At 38.3% G+C, this 17,883-nt stretch overlaps 1 protein-coding gene across 1 annotated transcript; it reads right to left on the bottom strand.

Moving 5' to 3' along the window:
- Positions 1–12,692: 12,692 nt before the first annotated feature.
- Positions 12,693–16,445, bottom strand: LOC115684030 (uncharacterized). Its single transcript, XM_056320361.1, has 2 exons — positions 16,164–16,445; positions 12,693–16,055 (listed from the first exon to the last, which is right to left on the bottom strand). Exon 2 carries the CDS (start codon positions 16,023–16,025, stop codon positions 12,828–12,830), a length of 3,198 nt encoding a protein of 1,065 aa, XP_056176336.1. The 5' UTR covers positions 16,026–16,055; positions 16,164–16,445; the 3' UTR covers positions 12,693–12,827.
- Between the last annotated feature and the right edge of the window lie 1,438 nt (positions 16,446–17,883).

Below are 17,883 nucleotides of genomic sequence, written 5' to 3'. Positions count from 1 at the left end.
AAATATAATCTCTTGAAAAAAATCATTAATGTCATTATATAGATCTATTTAATTTAAAAGATGAAAAAAAACACTTGAAACGTTGTCTTTGCAAGTAATAATAAAATCATTGTGCAATGAATTAGCTTCCCATTCCAATCATTCAAATCAAATTGCTCTAGAAAGACTCTCCGGTGACATAAAAGATCGGTGATATCGATTATGCATAAAACAATTGAAGTAAAGAAAAGATCAAAATAACAATAATGAATTAGTAGAGCAAAAAATTTACCCCATTGATCCAAATCTCGTAGATGAAGATGCGTTGGGACCTAAAACATTATAAAACATATCTTCAACATTTGGTTCATTGAGAAAACTCACGCGACCACGAGACACCTGACCCTATATCATTTCATATGAATTAAAAGTCAATTTATACTAAGGTATTTTAAAACAAAATAATAACAAGTATCAATAACGATAGAAAACCCCTTATTCTTTCTTGATTACAAATCAAATTTTGAGAATAGTTAGGATGACTCATCTCATCCAAATTCCCAATTGAGTGAAAATCAATGAAATTCTTAAAAAGATATAATATTAAAAAATTAGTTGGGGTAAAATTGTCACAAGTATACCAGTTCGGAGTTTTTTGTGGTCAAAAAAATAGTTCGGGTAAATTTGTCACAAATGTACCAGTTTGGGGTTTTTTGTGGTCAAAAAAATAGTTTTGGTAAAATTGTCACAACTGTACTAGTTTAGGGTTTTTGTGGTATTAACCCAAGAAACAATTATTATTATTTTTCTAAGTGAAAATATATAATTGAAATAGAAATGCTGAGAAATTTATTTAAGATTATACATATCAACGTTAATACATCTTTGAAAATTTTCAGTTTTTTTTTGTAATAAATAAAAGTCAAATTTCCATTGGTCTAGCGAAAAAAAAAAACTCAAAACTATTATACTCGGTGCTAATCCTAAATAGAGTAACATAGTTTTACCGCAACGAATTGAATAAGGAAAAATCGCACCAAGGATATATTTTCCCAAAACACTTGAACTGATTGATCAAAGCTAAGGTTGAATTGAACGTGCGAGACTTGTAACACTTATTTCTGCATGCATGTTTCATAAAAGATGTGCTACCTTCTTCTTCACGGAACAATTACCTATAAAATCTTACATTTTGTATTAGGGATGATTTACATCTTCGCATGATCCTGTTACCAATATCATCTTTGGTCCTCTAATGTGTTTAAAACTTTCACAATTTGCGACCACCTTTGATTATTGTCCCTCAACCAAGTATTACGAAGGATTTTAGACACCTACAATGGTGTATTACGAAAGATTTTAGACACCTACAATGGTGTACCAATACTTCGAAAAGCTCGTACTATTCTAACAACTAGCAGAACATTTATCTTAGGAAGCACGACAAAGATCATATTATAATCTGTGATACAGTATATGACCTAAACATAGGATGCAATAAAGTTGTAATTAAAACTTAGTATAGGATCTCTAACATACCCCTCTTAATTTTCCATAAAGCAATACTAGTAAGCCAGTTTGCCTTGCTATAGAAGCAAATTAACCAGAGATAGCCGCATGTGGTTAGTAAGGTTCTGTGGGTAATAGTGCCAAACGTAATGCATGTTGTCATCTGCAAATACAAGAACACTTGGTTACATTACGCCGTGCATGTGTATAATGTGCAGTCGCTGTGCATCTCCAAAAGGAAGCAGAATAAGAAGCAGTAGAGAAGTTTGCGATTTGAACTTGCTGTTCAAGCCTAACCCCTCAGCATGTCAGGCGGATTCTGGTCAAGAACAGGAACACTTGCGTGATCAGGAATGTAAAGAAACTCAAAAGAAGCCAACGGGGATTGACTCGGTTGGCGAAGATCGGGCACTTCTTATCGATCGTGCTGAGGTTCGATTTACACGGCCACCGGTCCGTCATCTTCTTGGAAATGGGTTATCGCCCATCATCCTAAACTTTTTGTTACCAAAAAAGAAAGATCAAAAGATTGCATTATGGTTTATGAGTTACAAGGCAGTCATAGAGATTGTAAATAAATTAGGTTTAATCGGACTCTCGACCTAGCCTAATTCAATTAGGTTTTAAATGGGGTTTTCAACCTCAATATGGGCTTATGGTCCATTTACAAAACCTATAGATGTGGCAAAGTCAGAGTTTTAGATTTAGGGAGTTCTTGGGCAAGAAATAAAAGACTTAGGGTGTCAAGGTACTTCACAAAAACTTGTTAAATCTTGGGGGCGAAATGCTGGAGGCGAAAATTAACAAGAAATTTCATTAAATACAGTACGTAATAAATGAAATCGGCGCCAAATATCCCTTTGGCCCGGCTCTGCACGAATTGTGCTGATAAGTTTGACATTTTGTCGTCCGATTTCTCTTCTCCTTGTACCCACATTTACGTGTTTGACTTTGGAATGCCATCGTAGTTAGGATAGAAGCTTCATCAATTGGTCAGCACCACAAGTTACAATCGTAAACATTCCGTTCTTATGCTTTAATTATTAGTAGGTTTAACTATTCCATAGCACCTTTTTGTTGGTGGCTAGTAACAGGTGTTCATCCTCTAGCATTTATTTGCACTTTTCCGGTAACAGGGATGAGGTCCTCTCACGAAACTTTTCAATAACGCTACGATTCAACCATGAATTGTGAAATGTTAATTAATAAGTCTTTCATCTTTTTAACAAGAGCTTCATCAAACGATGACAATATTGATATTTTTGTGAAATTCAATTGTAAGATGGTAATATACCCAATATTTATACCCTGAACTTTGTGGCAAAATTCATATGTAAGTTGGTAACAGAATAGTCAACTAAATAGCGTAAGTCCAAATGTGGGTTAATTACTTGCTCAATTATAAATTAATAGTGTTGAGATGCACATGTAAGTTGTGTTAGAAATTTTCACATTGGAGAATTGATGTGGTACGCAGCGGTTAATATATCCTAATCCGTCCATAACTCATTGGCTCAAGTTTTTTAGTGAAAGTGGGTCCAACAGAACATGTTGACGAGCTCAAAATTAAGCTTTCTCTTAGCAATCTCCTGAGATGTAGGTATTAGGTTTCTACTGTGCACTCCCAACAAATAGGTATCAAAGTCGATAGTTGATTGATGGCTCACTTCAATATGTATCGGTGTTTAGTAAATATCTCAAAGAAGAAATATCATGACCAACGTGGTTTTCAGGTAGCCTTCATGGTTTGGTCTAGCAAAAGAGACTTGGAGTGAAGCGGGCATTGTTGTTGTGGTTATGCAACGAAGTGGAGATCTATTTAAACATGTTGATGCAGAAAGATAGCTGAATTAAGAAGGAGCAGACCTAACACTGAGCTCACTTTTGAAGTTTAGATATGTGATGCAGAAAGATACCTAAATTAAGAAGAAGCAGACCAAACACTGAGCTTAGAGTGAAAGGGAGATTATTGAGATATACGTGTAAATTATATTATAAAGCCTCACATTGGAGAATTAGTACGGTATGGACAGTTAATATATCCTAATAGACGTGTGAAACAGTTAATATATTATAGTAGATCTATAACTTATGGGCTTAAACTTTTTAGTGAATAGTTAATATATCCTAACAGATGTGTGGACAGTTAATATATCCTAATAGACGTGTGAAACAGTTAATATATTATAGTAGATCTATAACTTATGGGCTTAAACTTTTTAGTGGATAGTTACTATATCCTAACAGATGTGTAGAGCAATTAATATATCATAATAGATTCATAACTTATTGGCTTAAACTTTTGAATGAATGTGGGCTCAATTAATTATGTTGACGCACTCGGAATTGAGCTCCCTCTTAGCGATCTCCCTAGATATAGGTATTGGGTTTCTATTGCATGCTCTCAAAAAAGGATTTAAATGTAAGTTGATAACTTGCTAACAACTAAAAAGACAATGAAGTTTACTGGGTACAGGATTTATGTCACCGCAATTACAAATTACTTTTATGTATTGGATTTTATTGATCAAGATAGAGTTGCCCTTATATCAAATTAACCTCTTTTAAGTAAGTTGATTTGCTTAAGAGGGAACCATGATTCCTTGTCGTGGCTCGCAACCATGAATTGAGAAGACAAACATCCTACTTCGAAGTTAAGACAAATGCTATGGTTCTAGCAATTTTGGCTGTGGACAAAGGCACCGGCTTCATTATGGGAACGATAAGAGGTAGTTGACTATTGAGGAATCTCTCGCAAATTGAGAGTTTAGTCCCAAAAGAACTTATCGAAGAAGAATGGGAATGATGAAGTCACGGTTGGAAGATAAGCACATTCTTCTGGGGAAAGCAATGTCCAACCACCAACTAACACTTTTCTCCTTAAAAGCAGCAAAAGGAAAATTGATTTTAACGACTTTCTTTCTTCTCCACTTCATTTGTCGGCCCTCTTAATGTCAATGTAAGAATGTCCGAAGGGAGTGGAGGGACATCGTAGTTGTGTATCTGTTGGTGGCAGCTCAGTGTCATTTTATATAATTCTTGTTGTTTTCTAAATATGTCACTGTACTTTTCAAACCAAACTAAGTAGTAAATCTAATCATGAATCTAGCTGTTCACGGGCGTACCAACCCCGCTGATACCACAATATTCGGAAGGCAATTTTGGGCGAACCTAGTCGAGGGGTTTGTAGTTGCGTGGCCTTCATTGGCCTGCAAAGTTGGGATATAAGTATAATTGTTTCTGTTGATAGGCGGGACTAAGCGACAAGTTAGGCTCAATTCTAAGGCTTGCCCAGGCTTAGGCTCGGCCCCGTTCATTGATCATTTCTATCATGTGACGATATAAAAATGCAAAATAAGTGGAATATAAGAGGAGTATCGGAATTTGAGCATGTGATATGTGCTCTGCTATCATATGTTAGATGATTGGTCTCTCCTAACGATCAAATTAGCAAGAAACTCACCCATCATGTCACCTTGACAAGCTAGCTGGTTGATTTTGTGAGCCATCTTATTTCGTGCACAAAATCAATCAAATTCAAATTCTTGACAAGGCAAATAGAGGTAGAGAAGTCTAATGGAAAAAGGACATCACAAGTATCATAACTTTAATACGGCACTCATTGGAGTGTCATAACTTTTTTTTCGATCACTTGAATGTCACAACTTATGTATGGTGCTCACTTGAGGCCATAACTATTTTTCTAATCACTTGAGTATCACATAACTTTTCAATCGATCATTTAAGTACCATAACTTTTCTAAAAAAGTTAGCCACAAGTGCTATGCCAAACGTCGAATTTCCGACACTTGAGTGAACGATTTTAAAAAAATTTGGCACTTAATTGATTGATTGAAAGTTATGGCACTTCAAGTGAACGTTTCCTTAGAAGTTATGGCACTTAAGTAGTTGAAAAAGAACTATGGCACTCAAGTAAGGGTCGTACAAAAGTTATAATACTTGTGGTGTCCTTATCGCAAAGTCTAATACAAGAGCCAAAGTTGGACTTGGATAGTAGAGGAAATAATGTAGACTTTCCCATTCGAAGGAGAATTTGAACTAATTATCCCCAAAATTTAGCACAATGTATAATCTCATCCTTGAACTTTTAATTCGTTTAATATGGTCATTAAATATATGTTCATATAGTCCCTAAACTTCTAAGGTGTTCAATCTAATCCATCAACTTTCCATGACAAAGTCAAATTAGTACTTTGGTACCATTCATAAGTTTTCATAATTCTACTATTGCACAAATTTTGGATTATCTATTCATTTCAAACATTTTCCTAATTTCAACAAAAAAATACAATATCTTCTTATTATCTTTTAACCTATTTGGTCTTTACAAATATTATGATTTTCTATTGAAGTAAATTTTAGCTTATAACCTCTATAATAGTAAAAGCACAAAGTCATTTAAAGTTATATCGGGTTGATATTCGTGCTATTTGATGCCTATGTGTTTCATAAGGATATCTAGAAACGATATTAATTTTATCTATAAATATTCGTACTCATATTAATATAAATTTATATCTGTACTTGTACTCATCTAATTCTTATTCCTTATCTTTTTGAAAACACGAAAAACAAGGGATTGAAAATTTTATCAATCTAAAAATTAAGGGACAAAATTTAGACTAATATGAGTACGCATATCTCTAGATAGATCAGTATCGTTTCTAGATATCCTTATGAAAACACTTAGACCTAAAATAGCAAGAATATCAACCTGATATAACTCTAAAAGAGGTTTTACTTTTACAATTATAGAAATCATAAGCTAAAATTTACTTAAATGGAACTACCGTAATATTTATAAAGATAAAAAAAAAAGGTAAAAAGGATAATAAAAAGATTATATTTTTTGCAATTAATTTAGGAAAATGATTGAAATGAAAAGTTATTCTAAAAATTTGGGTAATAATGTAATTTTGAAAATTTGTGAATACTATCAAAGGACAAATTTGACCTTGTTGAAACATGAATGAATAGATTGAACAGATTAAAAATTTATGGAGTATATTAAATATCTAGAAATAGTTCAAGAATCCATTGAACTGAATTAAAAATTCTATGATAATATTGCATGTTCGACTAAAATTTAAGGACTATTAATACCATTTTCCGCATTGCAAATTTCAAACCATTCGAGGTGGGCACAAGAATTAAAACTCTACTCCACATTGATTGCAATGACAAAAAGGGTTCCTGTGGCTAGTGCGAATTGGCTCCTTTAGTTTTCAGCACGTGGAGTTTTTGGGCTACACATTGGATGATACATAATTGAAACATATTGACCCGAAAAAGAGAAGAGGGAGAGAGAAGCCCGCTTGTGAGAGTATGTATAGCTTTGGGGCTACCCTCCAGTTCGTTTGTTTTGTGAAAATAAATTATTTGAAAGTTATATTTATAAAAACGATCGTTTGTATAACTGACAAAATGGAATATATGAAAAATATATATCCATAGTCAAACATGACTCATCCCAAACATTAATTATTAGGTGACTCGTCAACAGGACTCATCCTAAATATTTATTACATCGTGACTCTTGCAAACATTTATTACAATCATTAATACACTTTCTATTCATCGATGATGAAAATATTGTCTATTGTATAATTATTTCAATCGATTACTTTTAAGAAAATACTTTCCATCGTTCATTTGCCACGAAACAAACGAAGCTTAAATGCCTCAACATCCTTCGACAGGCCATGTTGACGATAATCTCACACTATGGAAGAGCGTAAAATTTTATATGATGCTATGGTTGAAAGTCGAGAGTTTGGAATACAAAGGCGGCCACTCCAAAGAGTAAAGGCCCCCCCGCAAGGTACAAGACGACCTTAAACTACAAGTGAAATTTAATCGACTACTCATAAGAAAACATAACTAACCGTGTGAACGACAAACAACCAAACAAGTTACAAAATCGGTTTGAGCTCGTTTCACCGCGAGGACTTCGACAGGATCCCATTTTGACACGAAATGTTCGTGTGATTTCAGGTATTTATTTCTGTAACCACGGCTACAACTTACTCCTTTTCCTTTTTTGTGGATTGAACCTCAATTCTAAGTACCTATTGAATAGGCAGTGCTGCTTAAAACCTGTGGCATCGATCTGGAGGTGTCTATGCGTACATGATCGAGTCATTGATGTAGGATTGGTAATGTGCCTAAATTATGGACCAAAAGTTTGGCTAGGCCAACTTGTGCTCAGACTTCTAGAAGAATGATCAGAATAATCACATTTTTTTTCTAACCTTCCAACGATTAGATCGAACCCATTGACGTAGCAGGTGATGGCCACCCGACTGCAACCTCCACAAAAGTGATAGGGGTCTTTAGGATCCAGGTTGGAAGAACATATGCCCATGCTGAATGGAAGAAGAGGTCTCTTTTCTCGTAGAAAACGGAGCATAGCTATGGTCACCGAAAGTAACACCATTCCATTGAGGATGATCATAACCACGGTGTAGAACAATGCACATGCAGGACACGTGCTCGGCACATGTAGAGCACATGCATGATACATGCACAGTACGCGTATGGCACATGAAAATTTCAATGAGGCTAAGAAAATAGTGGGGCTGTGCTCAAATAGGCTAAATTGTAAGAATTCAATTATTTAAGAGCCCAATCTGATTGAAATTCAAAAAATTACCTGGGTTTGAATTCAATGCCGACATGCAATTCACAAACCAAGAATGTCCACAATCTCCTAAGTGCAGGGAATGTTGTAAAGAATGTAAGATTTTGCAATGTCGATATTTTTGTTTAAAACTCGAATCCTACCGTTATCAAGGGATTCGATCCCTTTTTTTGTTGCTCGTCACCTTTGTTTTTTATGGATTACTTAAGTCATTTTCCTGCTTTAGAAAAGCGAAAAACAACTCTAAGTTCTCCTTGTTTATTTACCTTCATGAAGATATCAATATAGGGTCTGGTATTATATTAGATGCGCTCACTCTTCTCGACAACTTTGACAACATAGCTGCAGATACTGCCAAAGAATCAACTTTTCTTATTTGAAAAAATTAGTCCAAGTCAAATTGAAATATGACATGAAAAAGATACAAAAAAATCCATTTAAATTCGATAACCGTATTGTGATCCAACACCCTCACATCTTGCATAGAAGATCAAAGTTTCAGTTTCGCCGGAATTTAATCCTTTCGCCGAAATTCATTTTTCGATTTTATTAGCAGAAGACGGGTTATGTGGCGCTTCCGGACAAGAGTATTATCAACGGAGCACAAGGAAACATATAGATATGCTTTGATGGAATTTAATTAGCGTCAAGATATACAAAACTTCGTCAGAATTTAATCGACGTCAAAGTCAAGTGAAGATACAATATTGGAATTTAATCGACAACGAAGACCTAAAAGCTACAACTAAGATAAATTTAATCGACGATGAGATATTTGAAAACTACAACTAGGATACAGGAATGGAAAGATAATAGGTCTGATGTTGTTTGCTCGAGGGTTTTACAAAGAGTACGATGTGGTTTTGGAGCCTATAATTGACGTTCACAAACAGTTACCGAAAAAAATTAACTTCTTAGTGGTTGTAAGAAGTTACATTATCCACAAAAAGTTTCTATGCGGTCTTCTATTATATGGCAACACTTATCTATAAGAAGTTACAACAATCCTAAAATAGCAGCAAAATAACTATCCAGCCATTATCCTCTAGTCAATTTCTCGCCGTCAATATCAATGATTTCAATCAACTTCAAGGTTCTCATCGATAACTTCGTGTTGCATGTCATCGATGAACTCACTGGCCAGTTGTCGATTCTCTCCAAGTTATCGATAATTCTGTTTATAAATGATCAAATTATACTCCATCAATCAAGTCTATCACGTGTCGACAATAGCCAAAAGTTGGTCTTTTTTGTGGAAACAATTTCTGTAACTGCCATTTCTCCTATGTGAAGATCACGTTGACATATGTAAGCCGCGGTTCTTCGGAACACAGACCCATTCAAGCCATGTCCATTGTAAGTTACATTTTCTGCTGTTTGAGGAACAATCTTTACTCTTTTAGGCTCCGTACGTTTGGCGGAAAATATTTTCCAGGAAAATATTTTCTGGATTTTCCAGTATTCGGGGGGCGGAAAACAACTTCCATGGGAGGGAAAATGTTTTCCGTGGGAGAGGAAGTTGATCGCCGGTCACCGCCGTCGGCCGCCGGTCGCCGCCGCCGGCCGCCGGTCGCCGCCGCCAGGCATTCGACGGTCGCCGCCGCCGATCGACGATCGCCAATCGCCGCCACCGGTCACCGTCGATCGTCGGCTGCCGCCCGTCGCCGGCCGCCGCCCGTCGCCGCCGCCGGTCATCGGTCGCCGGTCACCGTCGGTCGTCGGCCTCCGCCGATCACCGCCACCGGTCACCGGCCGCCGCCGGTCGCCGATCGCCGCCGCCGGTCGTCAGTTGTCGGCCGCCAACAACTAAAATTATCAACATGTTACAAACTTCTATCCAACAACTAAAATTATCAAGGAATGTGACAGTTTTTAGTAGAGACTTTGACATACTTACACAACATGTAATGCATTTATAGAAGACAGAAACAAGCTGTTAGATGGAACCAAATCAGACATGGCGATGACATATCAACCAAATTGTTGCAGATATATATGTAATAGATTCTCCGTACCTTTCTTGCTTTTCCATATCTTTTAGGATCGTGCATACATCGTGTATATCCTTCACTGATTCTAATTTATTATAATTGATATTCTAATATATTTTTACCTTAGATATTCATTTTATAAATAACTCATGTACTTTTCGTTATGAATATAGAAAATTACGCAATTCTCAACTAAATATTCGAAATTCGAATGTGAGTTTTTTTTTTTTTTTGGTCGAAAGAATGTGAGTTAATAACTTTCTCGAGATTTCAATGCAATTTGATAACTTGCTAACTTGCTAACTTGCTAACACGTAACAAGGCTATAAAAGTTTACTGGGTGCAGGATACTTATTATCGTTTAGAATACTGTCAAGTGTCATGTACCGAATCATATCGATCCCAGATAGAGTCATCCTTAAATCGAAGAGATCTTCTTCGTAGGCACAACCTTTTGGCGAAAGCAATGTCCAACCGCCAACTCTCACGTTTTTCTTCTCAAAAGCAGCCCAAGGAGGAACAAAAGGGGTGACTCGAACAATTTTCTTTCTTCTTCACCTGCTTTGTTGGCCCTCTTAATGCCAATGTAAGAAAATCGGAAGGGAGTTGAGGGATATGGTAGTTGGGTGGTGGCTTGGTGTCGTGATGCATTAATTCTTGTTAGTTTTCTAGATATATGTCTCCTTTTCGAACGTAATTAGTTTTCTAGATGGATACGGAAATTGTTTCTTGAACTACATATGGATACATGATATGAATCTATCCACGTCAACGGAATAAAGTTATAGACCTGATTATGAGTCTAATAGTCCATGGGCCTACCAAGCCCCGCTCATCTCCCACAAGAGCCTGAAGGCAATTTTTGGTGGGCCTAGGCGAGGGGATAATCGTTATATGGCCTTCCTTCGCCTGCAAAGTTGTGATTTTATTGTTATTGTTTTTGTTGGTGAAAAGTACCAAAAAAGTCATAAACCTATTGTATTTGTACCAATTCAGTCATAAACCTTTCAATTGGACCAATTTAGTTCTAAACCTTTTCAAATTGGTACCAATTCAGTCCGTCCGGCCAATTTAAGCCGGAAATCGCTGACGTGGACATTTTAGAAAAAAAAATTAAAAATGTCTACGTCAGCACCGGTCATGCCACGTAGAACCGCCGGCATCCACATCAGCGATTTCCGGCTTAAATTGGCCTGACGGACTGAATTGGTACCAATTTGAAAAGATTTAGGACTAAATTGGTCCAATTGAAAGATTTAGGACTGAATTGGTACCAATGCAATAAGTTTAGGACTTTTTTGGTATTTTTCCCGTTTTTGTTCATAGGCAGGCCTAAGCAACGGGTTAGTCATGCTCAGGCTCAAGCCCCATCCATTTGTCGCTTCTTACAAGTAACTTATAAAACATGCAAAATAACTCGAATATAAGAGGAATATCAGAATTTGCGTATGTGATCTATGTTTTGATATCATCTGTTAGATACCGATTCTCCCCCGAGGTTGAAACTAGCAGGACATGGACCCAATCGCATCGCCTCATGCACAAAATCAATCAAATTTAGAGTGTTGAGAAGGCAAATAGAGGAAGAGGAGTGTAACACAGCAGCCCAAGTCGAACTCGAAGAATAGAGAGAACATTGTAGACTTAAAGCATTCGAAAAGCCACAAATATGCACAGCACATTGCAATTTCAAACTCTTCGTGGTCTGATCAATGCGGTTCTTGAGCTTCAACAAGAACTTCTTGTTGTCCGCTCCATCAACTTCTTCCTCTGTTAGATTTCATCGGCTTTGCTACGTGAAGCAATCAGGTTCCCTTTCCTCAGGCGGTCGAACATGATAAATCTTTTGAGGGCGGCCCATTTCAGAGCTTCTTCGTTGTGCTACGACCTCAAGAACGCGTCTGTTCGCTATGTCCAGAGCCTATATAGTCTGCAGTTAAGGGTATACCATGCTGCATGCACCACCACAGTTACAACTAATAAGATCAGGCTCAGTTGTGATTCAAGTTCCTACAATCCCAATCTCTGTTACTCTTTTGAGCCCCCAACCTAAAGCACCATCAGCCGCCAATATTGTATTCCCTCTTCTGTGTTCAACATGCTGACCTCTTGATCTTTTGCCACTTTATTACAATACCTTCATGACAACAACACAAGCCTCTGCTTCTAATGCCTTAATCAAAACCAACGAGGTACCAAGAATAACATCTCAATCTTGTGCATAGCATGCATACAACAACAACAACAACAACAACAATGATAGGCCTATCCCCTTTATATACAAGCAAATTAAGTAGCATAACCAGGCCTCATTTTTGTGTCCTCATCTCGCTGACTCCCACCAATACAATGCCCTGATCACAACTTCGGTGACCATTCCAGACACCAGGAGACAGCAGAGCTTATACAACATAGCTATTTATATGTCTAACGCTAACAAGTGTCGTGAACTTATGCATTCCTTGATGACTAACAACTGACTAACAACAGGCTCAACAGGAGGGGATTTATGGAAATAATAAAACAGCTTCATCAGGAGCAATGCCCTATGATTTACTTGAAAAAGAACCACTTTAAACCCACACCATCAAAAGCCGGTATCAGACATGAAAAGTATATCCATTCAAAGAAGAGAAAGTTATCTCTAACTTTACATCTATTGTTACTTATTCCTAAAGTGTCTCCATTTAATCTTCATCTTCATTCTCTTTGTCATGCCTGGAAGTCCCATTTACACCAGATACAAGCTCTGCCTCGGTTGGATTGGATGGCAACCTCTCATAGGCTTTCGAACTCGACGGAAGCAGCTTACATTGCCCCAATCTAAGACTCTGGCTGAGCTTCTCATAGCCCCACCTCTGCTGAATATAGACTACAATTGCTAGTAGAACAGCACTCAAAGGTATGGCAACATCTCCAAACTTGGAGTAAAAATCCCAATTAGGATTGACAAACTCGTATTCATCCACAAAGTATGGATTGGGAGAGGGGGATCTCGTGTAATCATATAGATGAGGGAGGAGTCTAACTATAGTGATCCCGACATAATATAGCTTTCTGAGAGGATGACTATCAATCTGCCATAAGAAGTTGCCAATAACTTGAGGGAGAAGGAAAAAGTCGTGAGCGAGGCCAACGTACTCTTCCAATTTGGTTTCCCACACTGGAGATGTGTCCGAATTGCCAGCAGAATCATAGTATACATGCGTCTGAAGCGATGCCTGGCTAGTTTTTACAGAATGAATTATCAAAACTATAAGGTAACCTATTAGGTGTATGGACAAGGTAGTAAGCAGCACTTTTTTATCACTTGGGACTCGATATGGTTCCAGTGGAGCCCTCATGAGTAGCCTGATCCGAGATTTCCATACCTTCTGAAGAAGTCTCAAAGTAAGCAAAAATGAAACCATCACCAGAAGCTTTACGGCATAATCGATCACATGAATCCACTGGCTTCTTTCCAGATTGTAGGTAGAAACTTCCGTGGATTTTGATGCTGCTCTCTTGAAAACGGCTTCCGCTCCAGTAATCAAAGGAAGGCTATACCCCACGGCTTGTACACCAAGCATAACCAACGAGACATAAGCTACAGAGTCCACATTATGGTCGATGTAGAAGAGTTGGCTCAAAATGCAAGAAATGGCCAGAGAAAGTGTCAGTACCCGAAGGATCCCCTCAATACCTCTGCGAGAGAGAATGTCCTCTCTTTGTTGCCTATACAATATCGGGAAGGTCTCAAGCTTGATGGAATCAAAATGGAGAGGATCATCTTCATTTCTTTGGCTGCTAATGGAAATTTTGGCAGTGGGATCAACAAGCCACCGATCTGTGGTGGGAGGGTACGAAATGACTACCTCGATCAAGCAGTCTAACCCAGCTTCGAGATCCATACTTTCAAATAATATTTTCCATGAGGCACGGATATCTCTGCAACCAACAAGATACATCTTCCCGACATGCAGGTCATATAGTCCCTCTAAAAATATCACTGAAAAATTGCTGTAAGCCTTTCCTGGAAAAGAAAGTTGGGCTGAAACATTTACAAGGAGCTGCCTTTCAGTGTATACTGCCTTAGTGCGGTAAGGGACCTTGTCTTCTGTGGAAGAACTGTTCTGTGAAGACCAATAGCGTCCAAACAACGAACCCAGAGAGAGAATCTCCATCTGCAGGTCGACTCTCGGAGATCTTGATTTAGGGAATGGATCAGGATGCGCAGACACATGAAGAGTGAGATCTTCTGATAGAACAGAGAGACTGACTAGGTATGATTCCGCATCTTCTAGTTTGGGGAATTGCAACAGCGACTTCTTTATCACGGACCTGAAACTGAAAGGTTCATTCTTTTCAAGGATAACACCAGCCAAATCGATTTTCGAGTAACTATAGTATGGATTAGCCGTCTTGAAATAATTCCATAACTCCGTAGGCTGCACTACCTTCTCAAATGCCAAAGGGAAGAAGGATATGTTGTCATTCTTTAAGCTAAAGAAGCTCCCAAGCACAATGCTTCGTTGCTTAATGGAAAATGAGGTAGGAATATACAGACAAATCCGAGACTTACACTCGCTCCCTTCAGAATCACCGGTCCCTACACATCCAGCCATGCACAGCTGACCACTCGAAGACTTCCAAATTCCCTCGGCAGCGAGAGTCATATTGCTCGGACTGGATCTTCTTTCTGCAGTGTACTGATTCTCCGAAGGAGAAACAGCTCTGAACACAGCAGCAACTCTCGCAGAGGATGTTTCTTGTACAGAAGTTTGTTCGCACTTGATATCCTGAATGTAAAGTTTGACATCCTTAAAACTGCCATCTGAAGCCCTAATCTCCTCATCCACCGCAAAAGGACCCAGCCTGCCACAAAAATCATCAGTAGAGTTGCATTTCCAGTTCGGCACAACGGTAAAAGCTTGTCCTATAGATTCCTCGAGAATCCTACAGAATCCAGTACCCTTATAGATTTCAATGCTGCCATTCAAAAACCCATCTTGGTAGGGGTATGGATTGCAGGATTTAGCAACAATCTTTTCAGAACCAAACTCGTAATGAGCCGCCTTGCCCAACTGCGATGCAATATGTACTTCATCAAAGTGCTTAGCATTAGATTTTGGGTTAAGGCTCGTCATTCTGCCTTGGATCACCCTGTGTGTGAGACTGAATGTCGTAGGGTACCGGAGGACAAGCAAAATTCGGTCATCCTGCAAAAGAGGCGTCTGGTTGTAATTCAAATTTTTCACCCATTGCCATGGATTAGCATGATCGGATTCCCTCGACGGCAACATGGTGTTCCCCAAAAGACACAGCACTCTCTCTCCACCATTTTGATTGGATTCGCTGTAAACCCCTTGAAACGAAATCGAAAGCTGAGTATGGCCCGGCCATATCTCCAACTGATGGCTTCCCTCATAGGGCTTCTCCGAAAACATGCCGTCCACGGTTATGCCCATTGTCAAGAGCCCGCTCACGAAGACCGATTTCTTCGACCGGTGGGACCGATCGACGTCGGTGATCCAGAACGAGACCAAGCGCAAAGGAGCCCTCGACGAGTTGCTCGAGAGCTCGTGATCGTCAAATGGCAGTATTGGGGAATCACCCACGTCTTGTTCCCAATCCCCATTCACAAAAAACAGCTCTTCCTTAATACTAAAAGCTCTGCTATCTTCAATTCTCAGTTCAGAAGCAGATTTCAAAGTAATCGAACACTCTTTCTTCACTTCATTGATCAGATCATTACTGTAAGTGGCAGCAGAAGACGAAGAGGAGGAAGAAGAAGGTTCGCCTTCAATTGCAACAACATCCCTATCTATCAAGTATCCACCAGCGAACTCAAGGGCCAAGAACAGATAGACAGTGGAAACAAGAGTGCCAACGCACAAGGTCTTCATGATCTCCGACCACACGGGATCTAATCACTCCTAGAAAAGATAAATTCACAGAAATAAACAAGAAATGCCGCAACCCTTCAAACAACCATTTGCCTCAGAGGGTAGCTGAAACCGGGAACAGCCATCTGTTGTACTTACCAGCAAGACTTGAACATGCAGCAACCGTTAACCCAGTTCAGGCATTGGTCTGGTGCAATGTGTTGTGTAGTAGTTTACACGGACGGACAGGAAGACTGAGATCTCGACCCAAGAATCTTCTAGTGTGCGTATGAGAGAGAGAGAGAGAGAGATGGAGTCGAGTTGAAGATAATTAGGACAGAGGTTATGTTCCGGGTTTGGTGCGATGTCTGGATCGACAAATGTTAGAGAAGGAAAGATCACGGCTTTCGCACACCATCCCACGATTCGAGGGGCGCGTGTAATGCATAATTTCTTTTGTGTTTTGATCGAACGTGTAACGCATAATAGAAAGAAAAGAGAACGACGCAATGTTCTCTAAATTTTAGCTTATTATATAACATGATCTCTAAATTTTAGCCTAATACGTAATATCGCCCCTGAATTTTTAATTTGTTCAGCATGATCCCTAAATAATTTGTATAAGTGGTTCATGAACTTGAATTAATAAAAGGATAACTTGAACATTTGCATACAGTTTAGGGACTATATTGAATAAGTACGAAAAGTCTATAGACCACATTGAACAAATTAAAATTTAAGGTCCACAAGTTCATGAATTACATTAAACAAAGTAAAAGTTCATTGATCACATTATACATTAGATCAAAGTTCATGGACCATTTGTGTCATTAAGGAAAAAGGTAGACATATGCTCAGACTCCCGAACTTTACCACCCGTCACGCAATTGCCCGCAAATTCTATGAAATTACAAATTTTACCTCCTTCAACTTTGATCTTTATGCAATAGCCCCGCGTCCGTCTAGAAAGTTAGAGATTACCCCAACTTTAAATTTTTGTTACGGTAATTAAGTCAACAGAACATCATTTTCAACCTTAGTAAAATTTGACCCTCATGGCTAATATCTGGCGAATAGCATCCATATAGTTCAAACGATGGACAAAATTATAACATTAGACATGAGCAGTAGATGAGCAGCTCGTTAGGTTCACTCAGCCCTGAAGGCAAAAATGGATGGATTTAGGTAACTGTCTTGCATTAAAAGGCCTTGCCCACCCATCTTTGGTGCAGGCCGGGCCTCCATTGGACTGAAAATCTTAATTGTTGATTTTAAGTTATGGATCGGCCTGCACAACATAATAGGTCCGACTTCGAAACTAATCAGTGACCGTCTCTTAAAAGTCGAGAGCTGAAGCCGCACGGGAGCGGCATGTCTCAATTATGGCCAAAACTTCTTTTTGTCTAATAAAAAGCATGAACGTTAGGTCAAATGTCAATTCTAGCCCAAGCATTTTTTTTGTCTCATAACAAAGCACAAATTTTCATTCGGAACTCTAATCCTTGCCCATCAAAATTCCATCCAATGATACCATTAAAGAGCCGACGTGTCATTCCATATGTACTTGATGGAAACTTAACGGGAGATAGATATGGGTACCAATTGGAAGCTAGTGCTTTTTTATGAGACAGAGAACTTTGAGCTAAAATTGGGACTAAAGTTAAAATTGATGCTTTTTTACGAGACAAAAAATTGAGACCAGGATTAGGTCCTGAGCTAAAATCGATGCTTTTCTACAAGATAAAAAAAAGGTTAGGCTAGAATTCGAACTAGAACCCAAGTTGGTGTTTTTAAGAGAATTGGGCCAATTACTAAATACAAAGGAAATTACTACTTTAAAGATGACTTACAAGTAAATGATCACTGTGATTTCCTTCTT

Source organism: Syzygium oleosum, unplaced genomic scaffold (assembly GCF_021117445.2).
Source record: "Syzygium oleosum isolate NSW1041296 unplaced genomic scaffold, Sole_v2.1 Sole_v2.20, whole genome shotgun sequence".
In the NCBI taxonomy this organism is placed as follows: domain Eukaryota; kingdom Viridiplantae; phylum Streptophyta; class Magnoliopsida; order Myrtales; family Myrtaceae; genus Syzygium; species Syzygium oleosum.
Note: the sequence above shows the minus strand (reverse complement) of the source record. Positions and strands in the feature narration are given on the sequence as shown.